The sequence below is a fragment of the Grampus griseus genome (assembly GCF_964374135.1).
Source record: "Grampus griseus genome assembly, chromosome: 1".
Lineage (NCBI taxonomy): Eukaryota > Metazoa > Chordata > Mammalia > Artiodactyla > Delphinidae > Grampus > Grampus griseus.
In genome coordinates, this window is record NC_139017.1 from 146,433,009 (window position 1) to 146,447,472 (window position 14,464).

Consider the following 14,464-nt stretch of genomic DNA (forward strand, 5'->3'; position numbering starts at 1 on the left):
TGTGAAGAAAGAAAGAGTGTTAGAGAAGGAATAAATAAAGGTAAAATAATCCTTTGGGTTTTTAAAAAAATTCTTAATTGAACTAATAGATAACTGCTTGTTCAAAATAATAATAGCAATGTATTGGGTTACTATAGCTTAAAGATAAATGAAAGCAATGATGTTATAGACAGAGGGAAGAATTGGGAATACTATTATAAGGTACCTTATGAAGTGGTATAGTTATTTGAAAATGGACTTAGATTAGTTGTAAATGTACACTGCCACTCTAGGGCAAACACTAAAGTAATTTTTTGAAGAAATAGAATCGTGAGAAGAGAAAATTGAATTATGTAAAATGCTCAGTTTAAAAGAGAAGGCAGAAAAGAGGAAAGTTTTTTTTAAAAAAAAAAAAAGAAAAACAAATGCAGTGAATAAAAAACAGTTACAAATATGGTAGATATTAATCCAAATATATCAGTAATCATTTTAAATGTCTTTTAAATGGTCTAAATACACCAATTAAAAGACAGATTGGAGAACTTACATAGTAAAAATTATTTCAATTTTCTTGATTTATTGTAAGTTTCTTTGTGGTAATAATCCCTCTCAGCATATTTTAATGACATATACCTAGTGACTAATCCACAAACACTAGTCTATAATAGAAACAATGGTTGACCTACTGCATTTACATGGCTCTCTGTAGGAATGCTTATGAAGTATTTATCACCATTGCCACTTGCTAGCAATTACTTGATTTTCCATGTCAGCATAATTTTAATAAATTTTGTATACCAAAAGAGAATGATTGCTTCCTCCCCCAAGAATTTACAGTAGAATTTTTTGCCTTCTTGTTTATGGGGAAAAAAAATAAAAGGAAATTTTGAGATTAAAAAAAAAAAAAAGACTGGAAAAGAAAAAGTTAATTCCCTGGTGGTCTGGTGGTTAGGACTCCATGCTTCCACTGCAGGGGGCCCAGGTTTGATCCCTGGTTGGGGAACTAAGATCCTGCAAGCCACATGGTTTGGCCGGGCGGGAGAAAAAAAACAGACAGACTGACAGTGGATTTAAAAAGAAAAGAAAAGAAAAAAAAAGACCCAACTATATGTTGTCTACAAGAAACCCAGTTTAAATATAAAGACACAGATAGAGTGAAAGTAAAGGGAAGGGATCGATGACCTAAATATAAGAGCTAAAGTCATAAATTTCATAAGAGAAAACATAGGAGTAAATCTTCATGACCTTGGATATGGCAATAGAGTCTTAGATTATGATACCAAAAGCATGAGCAGCAAAAGAAAAGAATAAATTGGACCTCATCAAAGTTAAAAACTTTTGTTCAAGGGGCTTCCCTGGTGCCGCAGTGGTTGAGAATCTGCCTGCTAATGCAGGGGACACGGGTTCGAGCCCTGGTCTGGGAGGATCCCACATGCCGCAGAGCAGCTAGACCCGTGAGCCACAACTACTGAGCCTGCGCGTCTGGAGCCTGTGCTCCGCAACAAGAGAGGCCAGGATAGTGAGAGGCCCGCGCACCGCGATGAAGAGTGGCCCCTGCTTGCCACAGCTGGAGAAAGCCCTCGCACAGAAACGAAGACCCAACACAGCAAAAATTAATTAATTAATTAATTAAACCACATTAGAGAATGGCTGAAAACACTTTAAAAAAAAAAAAAACTTTTGTTCATCAAAGGACATTATCAAGAAAGTGAAAAGACAACTTAAAGGATGGAAGAAAATATTTATAAATTGTATATCCGATAAGGGCTTAACATACAGAATATGTAAAGAACTACAACTCAACAACAAAACGATAAACAACTGAATTTTAAAGTGGGCAAAAGACTTGAAGAGACAGTTCTCCAGAGAAGATACACAAATGGCTTATAAGCACATGAAAAAAACCCTCAACATCATTAGTCATTAGGGAAATGCAAATCAAGACCACAATGAGATACCACTTCACACCCACTAGAATGGCGTTTTTTTGGCCACGCAGTGCGGCCTGTGGGATCTTAGTTCCCGAAGGACTGAACCCAGGTCCCCCTGCAGTGAAGCGTGGAGTCCTATGGTGAGGATGTGGAGAAATTGAAATCCTTTTACATTGCTGGTGGGAATGTAAAGTGATTCAGCTGCTGTGGAAAATAGTGTGATGATTCCTGAAATTTTTAAATACAATTAACATATCCAATAATTCCACTCCTAGGTATATGCCCAAAAGAATTCAAAACAAGGACTCAAAACAGGTACTTTATATGCCAGTGTTCATTGCAGCATTATTCACAATAGCCAAAAGTTGGAAACAACCCAAGTGTCCATCAGCATATGAATGGATAAACAAAATATGGCATATACATACAATGGAATATTATTATTAAGTCATTAAAAAGAAATGTTCTGATAACATGCTACAACATGGGGTAACCTTGAAGACATTATACTAAGTGAAATAATTCAGACACAAAACAAATAATTATTGTATGATTCCACATATAGGTCTAGGATAGACAAATTAATAAAGATAGAGAGTAGAAGTTACCAGGGGCTAAAGGGAGAAACAATGGTGAGTTACTGCTTAATGAGTACAGAGTTACTGCTTAATGAGTACAGAGTTTCTGTTTAAGATGATAAAAATATTTTGGAAATAGATGGTGCTGGTATTTATACAATGAATGATATTTCACAATGGTGAATATGATTAACACCACTCAGTTGTATACTTTAAAATAGTTAAAATAGCAAGTTTTATTATATATATATATATATATATATATATTTTAACCACAGTTAATAGATAGGCAGTGTTAAAACAAGCAAATACACCCTAAGTACAAACACTGAACAGCACTGGGCTTCATTTATATCCTGTACCTTTAGGCAGATATTTAACTCTTCTGTGACTGAGTTTGTATGCTTTACCTTTCCATATATATTGAACTAAAAACAGAGGCCAGGGCTTAAACAAATAAACCACATATATGAGGTGTTGTCAGCACTCTGGCCCCCACTTTCCATACCTTGGAGACTCACTATCAAACCAACTGCACTGAAAGCAGGAAGAGTCTGGAAAAGATATTCTCTCAGGAAAGCATGCATACTAGTTGAGGCAGTTTGTTATTTTCATCTTAAAAACTATTTATTAACCACAGTCAGATCCCTTCAACAACAACTAAGTAAAGTATGGAGAAAGGTATACAATGTTAACACAAATCAAGAGAAAGCTGGAATGCCTATGTTAATCAAACAAAGCAGACTTCAGTACATGGGAAATTATTAGGGATAAAGAGGGGCACTACAGGGTTTCCCTGGTGGCACAGTGGTTAAGAATCCACCTGCCAATGCAGGGGACACGGGTTCGAGCCCTGGTCCGGGAAGATCCCACATGCCGTGGAGCAGCTAAGCCTGTTTGCCACAACTACTGAGCCTGAACTCTAGAGCCCGCGAGCCACAACTACTGAAGCCCGCGTGCCTAGAGTCCATGCTCCACAACAAGAGAAGCCACCACAATGAGAGGCCCGCGCACCGCAACGAAGAGTTGCCCACACTCGCTGCAACTAGAGAAAGCCCATGCACAGCAACGAAGACCCAACGCAGCCAAAAATTAATTGATTAATTAATTAATTTTTAAAAAGAGGGGCATTACATAGTGATAAAGGGGTCAGTTCTCCAAGAAATCATAATAATCCTTAATGTATATGCATCTAACAACAAAGCATCAAAATATGTGAGGCAAAAAACTGATAGAGGGCTTCCCTGGTGGCGCAGTGGTTGGGAGTCCGCCTGTCGATGCGGGGGATACGGGTTCGTGCCCCGGTCCGGGAAGATCCCACATGCCGTGGAGCGGCTGGGCTTGTGAGCCATGGCCGCTGAGCCTGCGCATCCGGAGCCTGTGCTCCGCGACGGGAGAGGCCGCGGCGGTGAGACGCCCGCGTACCGAAAAAAAAAAAAAAAAACTGATAGAACTGCAAGGAGAAATGGACAAATCCACTGAGAATTCACAATACCTCTATCAGTAATTGGTAGATCAGGCAGGCAGAAAATCAGTAAGGTATACTTGAACTGAACAGCACCATCAATTAACTGGATCTAATTAACATTGGTAAAATACTTCCTCAAACAACAATAGAATACACATTCTTTTCAAGCTCACATGGAATGTTCACCAAGATAGACCACATTCTGGACCATAAAACACACCTCAATAAATTTAGAAGAATAGAAATCATACAAAGTATACTCTCAGGTCACAGTGGAATTAAACTAGAAATTAAGAACAGAAGGATAACTGAAAAAACTCCCCCAAAATATGGAGTTTAAACAACACACTTCTAAGTAACACATGGATCAAGATGACGTCTTGAGAAATTTTTAAATATTTTGAACTAAATGAAAGTTAAAATGCAACTAATCAGAAATGTAGGATGCAGTGAAAGCAGTGCTTGGAGGGAAATTTTATAGCATTAAATGCAAATGTTAGAAAAGGAATATTTGCAACCAATAATCTATTACCTCACACCTGTTAGAATGGCTATTATCAAAAAGATAAGAGATGTGGAGTGCACTGTTGGTGGGAATGTAAATTGGTATAGCCACTCTGGCAAACAGTATAGAGGTTTCTCAAAAAATTAAAAAATAGAAATACCATGTATGGTCCAGCAATCCCACATCTGGGCATATATCCAAAGGAAATGAAATCACTATCTCAAAGAGATATCTGCACTCCCATGTTAATTGCATTGCAGCATTATTCACAATAGCCAAGATTTGGAAACAATGTAAGTGTCTGTTGACAGATGAATGGATAAAGAAAATGTAGTATATATACAGACATGTACATACACACACAATGGAATATTATTCAAACATAAAAAGGAAATCCAGTCATTTGCAACTTTGAGGGCATTATGCTAAGTGAAATAAGTCAGAGAAAGACAAATGTATGATCTCACATATGTGAGAATCTAAAAAAAGCTGAACTATAGAAACAGAGAGTAGATTGGTGGTTGACAGGGGGTAGGGGGTGGGAGAAATGGGGTGATGTTGGTCAAAGGATACAGACATCCAGTTATATGAATAAGTTCCGGGGATCTAATATGGTAACTATAGTTAACATGGTGACTATAGTTAACTGTATTGTATACTTGAAATTTGCTAAAAGAGTAGATCTTAAATGTTCTTGCCTCAATGAAGAAAAAGAAAAAGGTAACTGTAAGGTGATGAATATGTTAACTAACCTTATCGTGGTAATCATTTGCAATAAATATATCAAGTCACATTATACACCTTAAACTAAAACAATATTATATGTCAATTATGTCTCAATAAAGGTGAGGGGGAATAAAATAAAATAAGCTTCCACCTTAGAAAACTAGAGAAAGAAGAGCAAAGCTGGCAGAAAAAAAAAAAAAGATAATAAAAAAATTAGAGCAGAAGTCAATGAAACTTAAAATAGGAAAACATGAGAAAATCAAAGAAAGCGAAAGCTAGTTCTTTCTAAAGATCAATAAAACTGATAAACCTCTAGCCAGGCTAGCCAAAAAACAAAAACAAACAAATAAAAAAAGATGACATAAATTACTAATATCTTAAATGAAAAGAGGGGCCATCATTATTGATCCATGGATGTTAAAAGGATAATGAAGGAGTATTACGAAAAACAGTATTCTCTAAAATTTGATATCTTAGATGATAAAACGGACCAATTCCTTGAAAAACACAATCTACCAAAACTCACACATGGAGAAATAAATAATAAATCAATCAATCTAGGCCTACATCTGTTAAAGAAATTGAATCAGTAATCTTCCAAACAGAAAGCACTTGGCCCAGATGATTTCACTGGTGAGTTCTATCAAATACTTGAAAAAAATGATACCAACTCTCTGCAGTCTTTTCCAGAAAATAGAAGCAGAGAGAACACTTCCTAACTCATCCTACAAGGCCAGCATTACCTCATACCAAAACCAGATAAAGACAGTACAAAAAAGGAGAACTACATACCAATATCACTCATGGACATAAATGCAAAAAATCCTCAACAAAATATTAGCAAACTGAATCCAACAAAGTGTGAAAAGAATTATACACCATGACCAAGTGGGATTTATTCCAGGAATGCAAGGCTGATTCAGCACTTGAAAATCAATTAATGTAATCCATTACATCCACAGGCTAAAGAAGAAAGATCATATGATCATACTAATAGACACAGGAAAAAAACATTAACAAAGGCCAACACCTATTCATAATTTAAAAAAAAACAAAACAAAACCTCTCAGCAAATTAGGAATAGAAGAGAACTTATTCAACTTTATAAAGAACATCTAGAAAGAACCTCCAGCTACCATCATACTTAATGGAGAGAACATAGATGCCTTCCCCTGAAGATCAGAAATAGGACAAGAATATCACCTCTCACCACTTCCATTCAACATTATATGGGAAGTCCTAGCTAATGAAATAAGACAAGAAAGGAAAGAAAAGGTATATAGGTTGGAAAGGAAGAAATAAAACTGTCTTTGTTTGCAGATGACTTGATTGTCTATGTTAAATCCCAAAGAATCAAGAACAAACTGGAACTAATGACTGATTATGGTAAGGTTGCAGGATACAAGGGTAATATACAAAAGTCAATTGCTTTCCTATATACCAGCAATGAACAGTTGGAATTTTAAGTTAAAAACCACAATACCATTTACATTAGGACCCCTCAAAAAAGTACTAAGAAAAATCTAACAGAATATGTACAAGATCTATATGAGGAAAACGATAAAACTTTGAGGAAAGAAATCAAAGAAGATCTAAATGAATAGATATTCCATGTCCATAAATAGGAAGACTCGATACTGTTATTATGTCAGTGCTTCCTAACTTGATCTATAAATTCAGTAGTACAGTCTCAACCAAAATCCTAGCATTTTATTTTGTGGATATCGATAAACTCTCTTTATATGGGAAAGCAAAAGACCTAGAATAGCCAATACAATATTGAAGAACAAAGTTGGAGAACTAACACCATCTGACTTCAAGACAATATAAGGCTACAGTAATCAAATAGTGTGGTATTGGCAAAAGAATAGACAAATAGTTCAATGGAACAGAATATAGAGCTCAGAAATAGACCCACACAAATATAGTCAACTGATCTTTGACAGAGGAGAAAAGGACAGTCTTTTCAACAAATGGTACTGGAAGAACTGTACATCCACATCTAAAAAAATGAATATAGACACTGACCTTACACCTTTCACAAAAATTAATTCAAAATGTATCAGACATAAAGGTAAAATTATAAAACTTCTAGAAGATAACACAGGAGAAAATCTAGGTGACCTTGGGTTTGGCAATAACTTTTTTTTTGGCCACACCGTGCAGCTTGTGGGATCTTAGTTCCAGGACCAGGGATCGAACCTGGGCCCCCCGCATTGGAAGCGTGGAGTCCTAACCACTGGACCGCCAGGGAATTCCCAGCAATAACTTTTTAGATACAACACCAAAATTACAATCCATGAAAGAAAACACTGATAAGTAGGACGTCATTAAAGTTTAAAACTTATGTGAAAAACACTGAAAAGACAAGCCACAGACTGGGAGAAAATATCTGCAAAACAATATCTGATAAAGGACTTGTATCCCAAATACACAAATAACTCTTAAAACTCAACAATAAGGAAAACAAACAACTGAATTTTAAAATGCACTAAAGACCTGAACTGATGCCTTACCAAACAAGATATATAGATGGCAAACAAGCATATAAAAAGATATTCAGCATGATATGTCATTTGGGGAATGCAAATTAAAACAAAAGCTAGAAACCACTACATACCTATTAGAATGGCTAAAATCCAAAACACTGACAACACCAAACACTAGTGAGGATGTGGAGCAGCAGGGACTTATTCATTCCTGGTGTGAATGCAAAAGGTCCAGCCACTTTGGAAGACAGTTTGGCAGTTTTTTTACAAAGCTGCACCTAGTCTAACTATATGATTCAGCAGTCATGTTCCTAAGTATTTACCCAAATGAGTTGGAAACTTATGTCCACACAAAAACCAGCACACAAATGTTTATAGCACCTTTATTTATAATTGCCAAGAACTGGAAGCAACCAAGATGCCCTGCAGTAGGTGAATGGATAAACAAACTGAGGTAGATCCATACAATGGGATATCATTTACCAATAAAAAGAAATGAGCTACCCTTCAATAAATGGTGCTGGGAAAACTGGAGAGCTACATGTAAAAGAATGAAATTAGAACATCCTCTAACCCTATATACAAAAATAAACTCAAAATGAATCAAAAACCTAAATGTAAGACCAGAAACCATAAAACTCCTTGAAGAAAACACTCTGACATAAATCGTAGCAATGTTTTTTTGGATCTGTATCCTAAAGCAAAGGAAATAAAAGCAAAAATAAACAAATGGGACCTAATTAAACAACGCTTTTTGCACAGCAAAAGAAACCATCAACAAAATGAAAAGACTACCTACTGAATGGGAGAAAATATTTGCAAATAATATGACCAAGAAGGGGTTAAATCCAAAATATATAAACAGCTCGTATAACCTAACATCAAAAAAACAAAACAACCTGATTAAAAGATGGGTAGAAGACCTGAACAGACATTTTTCCAAATGTCTATTTGGAATGCTCAACAGGCACTAAAAAGATGCTCTATATCATTAATCATCAGAGAAATGCAAATTAAAACCACAATGAGATAATCACCTCACAGCTGTCAGAATGGCTGTCCTCAAAAAGAACACAAATAACAAAGGTTGGCAAGGATGTGGAAAAAAGGGAACCCTCATACACTGTTGGTGGAAATGTAAATTGGTGCAGCCACTGTGGAATATGATATGGAGAGTTCTCAGAAAACTAAAAATAGAAATACGACATGACCCAGCAATTCCACTCCTGGGTATATATCCAAAAAATATTAAAACACTAATTCAAAAAGATACATGTACCCCAGTGTTCATAGCAGCGTCATTTACAATAGCCAAGAAATGGAAGCAACCTAAGTGTCCATCAACAGATTAATGGATAAAGAAGAGATGGTATACCACCTAGAGGGGTGGGATAGGGAGGGTGGGAGGGAGACCCAAGAGGGAGGGGATATGGGGATATATGTATATGTATAGCTGATTCACTTTGTTATACAGCTGAAACTAACACAATGTAAAGCAATTATACTCCAATAAAGATGTTAAAAAAAAAAGGAAGAGATGGTATAGATAGATATACAATGGAATACTGCTCAGCCATAAAAAAGAACAAAATTTTGCCATTTGCAACAACATGGATGACTTGGAGGGTGTTCTACTAAGTAAATTAAGTCAGACAGAGAAAGACAAATATTGTATGATAGCACTTTTATGTGAAATCTAAAAAAATACAACAAACTAGTGAATATAACAGAAAAGAAACAGACTCACAGATATAGAGACCAAACTTGTGGGGAATTCCCTGGTGGTCCAGTGGTTAGGCCTCCGTGCTCTCACTGACAAGGGCCCGGGTTCAGTCCCTGGTCAGGGAACTAAGATCCCACGAGCCGCGCGGTGCAGCCAAAAAAAAAACAAAGTCTATTAAATGTTTTAATTGTTTTTAAAGATGATAGAAGAAAAAAAGGTAATCTCTCAATCCTGACACCCAGAGGTAACTACTACTACTAAGACGGTTTTATAATAAATATTCCCAGGTATTTCCTGTTCATATATGTGTGCACACACATGCTGTACACAAACAGACTGCTACTTATCTCTTTTATATAAAAGTAGAATCATAGGGCTTCCCTGGTGGCGCAGTGGTTGAGAGTCCACCTGCCGATGCAGGGGACGTGGGTTCATGCCCCGGTCCGGGAAGATCCCACATGCCGCGGAGCGGCTGGGCCCGTGAACCATGGCCGCTGAGCCTGCGCGTCCGGAGCCTGTGCTCCGCAACGGGAGAGGCCACAACAGTGAGAGGCCCGCGTACCGCAAAAAAAAAAAAAAAAGTAGAATCATAGAATATTAACTATACACAAATTTTTTATAATTCCCCCAACAACCTTAAAAGGTTATTTTTTCCATTACTTCCATGAAGTAACTGATCTGGTAAACGGCTGAACTAGGTTCACTTGCCAATGTATTTTACTCCAAAGTCTGTATACTCTTACCACTGCACCTCTTGGTAAAACATAAGACCTACTTTTTGTTCTATCTTTACTTCACATTTTACCCCCTCAGAAGATACACCAGTCTTTCATATACCCTACTGCCATTACACAGTGACCTTCACGTCATATGGTACACAAGGCATTCCTGCTATGTATTCCTTAACTCTGTGCACTCATACTTGCCTACTGGATAGGAAGTGGTGGCCCAGCTCCTTTTTGCTCCAGGGAGCTGTACTGAGGAACAAACTATGGGACTGGCATACTTTTTTGGCAATAATGTGGCTTCCTTCTCCTGTATAAGTAGCTCTCAAAATTCAGATGTTCTAGAAAATGACTTCTGGGACCTAAAGATCCTGAGGGAAAAGAGGGTGAGGGGTAGAGGCAGATGAAAAGGTGGAGAGAGGTGAATTCATGTGGGTGCCTGGGGAAGGAAGGAGGCTCTAGTGGGTTCAGTGGAGACAGAGCTTGACCACCCAGAAGAGATGGTGGCCTTCAGAAGCACTCAGTGCATTGATAGCCGTCAGTTCAACCAGTACCTGTTGTTCCCTGTTCTTCCCTGTTCAGGGAAGCTTTAAAGAAGACCTTGTCCCTGCCCCTTCTCTCGGCACCTGTAGGAGACACTCTGAGGCTCCGCACAATCCTGGAAGCAATACAGAAGCACATCCATTCTTCCTCCCTCATCTTCAAACTGGCCCAAGATGCATTCAAGATTGCAACACCCACGGACAGTAGTACAGACAGCACCCTGCTCAACGTGGCCCTGGAGCTGGGGTTACAGGTATGGAGGACAAGCGGGCCATCCCCACTTTAGACTTCTGGCCTAGTGACAACTGGTAGAAGATAAGATCCCACGGGGACTGGAGTGGGCATGGGCCAGGACTGGTTCTTTCTCTGTCCCCAGGACACAGCTTCTAGGCTAGACACAAGGTAAGGACTCAACATTGGCCTCTGTTTTGAAGTTACGGCCAGTTAAGCAGTGTAGCCTTAGGCTCCACAGGGTCCCCATCTTCTCCGTACCCCACCCCCATTCCTCCAAGTCAAGCAAGGTGTGGTAATAAGGGCTTTATTCATTACAGGTCATCAGAGGAGTGTTCTATCTGATTGGTAGCAGGGGTGGGGCAGAAATTAAACAAACCCATCTGTAGTTATCAGGGGAGAGATGGCTGTTTAAGGCACCAATAAATACTTGTTGCATAAATGAATGGCAAGGGGGAGTGGGGAGGGGGAGGTTATAGCAATTATGCTTAGCCAACTAGGAAGGCTGCTTTTTTGCCCAGGTGATGAGGATGACCTTATCAACCCTTAACTGGAGGCGCCGGGAGATGGTGCGGTGGTTGGTGACATGCGCTACAGAAGTGGGTGAGTCTCCCAGCTCCCTGTACCCCCAGGGGAAAGGATTCCTAGGCCCTACTCTTGGGACAGGACAATGAATTTAGAGCTCTCATATTCCTATTACTAATGGCTAGGAAAGGATGAGGCTGCTGGTAGGAGAGGATGGCCTCTGTTCAGCCTGACCAAACTCTGCCCTCACTGCTTGGACCACACCCTGCTGTCAGCAGCACTTTGACCCTCTGATCAGAGACATTCTGAGAGAGTGAATTTTCAGCCACAAGTACTCAAGTGTAGCCTTGGGAGGTAGTTGGCCCAGTGGTTTGGTCCCAGTCCCTGTCCATGATTCTGAGAAACCCCAAACAACTTGGAGGCTCGGGACCCCATCTAGAGCCCAAAGCCCCAGCACAAGACTCTACCCTGAGAGGCCCCACTTCAGCTAGAACCCCCAGGCAGATCTGCGACTCCTGCCTTGGGGCAGGCAAACCACAGGCTCTGTTGCTCCATCCTTGTGAGGGGCTTAGAGCACCTGCAGAAACCTTCAACACTCTCACCTGGGGAAGGAAGGGATGGGAAGAGACCCCAAACAGGGTCTGGGCGTCTGGGTTGTTCCCCTTGCCTTGGCTGCCTCAGATCATCTCGAGGCTGCTGAGAAGGAGGGAGAACTCGTCTCTGCAGGCCAAGTTCTGACCCCAAACGGTAGTCTGGGCAGACCTGGATCAGGTCCCGGATGGCCACGGCTGAGCTCAGGCCCTCCCTGACAGGTGTGCAGGCCCTGGTGAGCATTCTGCAGAGCTGGTACACACTCTTCACCCCCACCGAGGCGACCAGCATTGTGGCTGCCACAGCCGTATCCCACACCACTATCCTGCGCCTCAGTCTTGACTATCCACAGCGGGAGGAGCTGGCTAGCTGTGCTCGCACGCTGGCCCTGCAGTGTGCTATGAAGGATCCACAGAGCTGCGCCCTGTCGGCCCTTACGCTCTGTGAGAAGGACCACATCGCCTTTGAAGCAGCCTACCAGATTGCCATTGATGCTGCTGCTGGCGGCATGACTCACTCACAGCTGTTCACCATCGCCCGCTACATGGAGCTCCGTGGCTACCCGCTACGTGCCTTCAAGCTGGCCTCACTGGCCATGAGCCATCTCAACCTGGCCTACAACCAGGACACCCACCCGGCCATCAACGATGTGCTCTGGGCGTGCGCCCTCAGCCACTCCCTGGGCAAGAATGAGCTGGCGGCCCTGATTCCCCTGGTGGTGAAGAGTGTGCACTGTGCCACAGTGCTTTCAGACATCCTACGGCGCTGCACGGTCACTGCACCTGGCCTGGCCGGCATCCCAGGCCGCCGCAGCTCGGGAAAGCTTATGTCCACCGACAAAGCTCCCCTGCGCCAGCTGCTGGATGCCACCATCAATGCCTATATCAACACCACACACTCGCGCCTGACACACATCAGCCCTCGCCACTACGGAGAGTTCATTGAGTTTCTGAGCAAGGCCCGGGAGACCTTCCTGCTGCCGCAGGATGGCCACCTGCAGTTTGCCCAGTTCATCGACAACCTGAAACAAATCTACAAAGGCAAGAAGAAGCTGATGCTGCTGGTGCGAGAGCGCTTTGGCTGAGAGAGCAGATAGCTCGCTGCTGGGGCATCCTGCACTCCCAGGTATCATCTGGTCAGGCCAAGGACACAAACATTTGTCCACCCTGAGAGGACTCTGAGCACCTGTGGCTGAAGCCAGAGGACCACAGGGCTAAGCATGGGGAGAGTCCAGCTCTAGCCAACATGCCTTGTCAAGGTTCTCACAACAGCCCACTGTTCCTGGAGGAGCTGGGCCCTGCAGACCGATCAGAAACCCCACACATGCCACCTCACGCCCCGCTATCCTGCGTGTCCTGGGCATTGGCCCTCTCTCCTTGGCAAACACAGAACACTGTTCCGTCTCAGGGATTGCTTAACCAGAGAAACAGAAGCATTTATGGTACTGTAAATACTATAGTATATGTGTTGCCAATTACATTGTAAAATTGTAACTATTTATAATTCTGGTTCTAATCTGATGGGTAGCTGTGGGTGGGAAGATAGGCTTGTTTTCTGAGGAGATTCACAACCGTTTCTCAGGTTTCCCTTGCAGAGGATATGCTATTGGCAGTGGAAGAGTGGGGGTGGCAGAGAGAAAAATGGCCATTAGAGTAAACCCCAAGTCTAGTCTATGCAGAAACCCCGGCCTGCAGATGGGCATTGACAGCCCGGTGATGGGTGAGGGGCAGGGCCCGGTCTTGACTTAGACTTTCACCTCACGAAGCCATGGGGACACAGAAGCTCTTGCTCCTGCCTCACACAGCCTCTCTCTCTGGGAGCCTGCCGAGCTCCTGAGAAACAAGGGCAGGGAGAAGGTGAAGGTCTGGGAGGCCACTGGGCTTATAATGTTCATCTTCTCTGGTCACCTTTGTGTTAGACAGCATCTGGTTTCATCTCTAATTACACGTGTGTGTGTGGATCTGGATGGCTACGTACGTGCATCTGTGCGCATAGATATATCTGTGCATGCCTGCATGTGCACATGTATATTTATGTGTATCTGTGTCAGGTCTGTGTCTGTGTAAAGACATGTCTGTGTACTGGATGGTGGGTTTGTGTGTGAGGGTATACACATTTGTGAACATATAAAAATACATATCTGTGTGTGTGTGTGTTGATGTTTGTCAATGCATGTGTAGTGTTTGTGTATCTGGGCACACGTAAGTGCATGTGTATAAACATGTCCGTGTCTGTGTGTAACTGTGTATATTTCCACATGTAGGTTTGTCTGTGAATTCATGTTTGAGGATCTGCCTGAACGTGTTCCTTCTCTTTTTGCCAGATCTCTCATCCCCATTTCTCTTATTCTCTCACCAGCTAAACATGTTCCTCATCTCTGGGCCTCCTTTCTTCACCATTGTCTCACCAAACAAGCTTCTAAGCACTAGTCTCCCTCTGCCCTGAGTGGC

General features: G+C 41.4%; 1 protein-coding gene across 1 annotated transcript in view; it reads left to right on the forward strand.

Annotated features, from left to right (window-relative positions):
- Nucleotides 1-13,098, forward strand: part of ZSWIM5 (zinc finger SWIM-type containing 5) — a gene marked incomplete at both ends in the record, with an annotated part of 260,182 nt that extends 247,084 nt beyond the window's left edge. Inside the window, 3 exons of the mRNA XM_082669091.1 lie at nucleotides 10,757-10,920; nucleotides 11,420-11,501; nucleotides 12,236-13,098. Of these exons, the coding sequence (XP_082525217.1) occupies nucleotides 10,757-10,920; nucleotides 11,420-11,501; nucleotides 12,236-13,098 (1,109 nt within the window). The remainder of the gene's footprint in view (nucleotides 1-10,756; nucleotides 10,921-11,419; nucleotides 11,502-12,235) is intronic.
- Nucleotides 13,099-14,464: the final 1,366 nt, after the last annotated feature.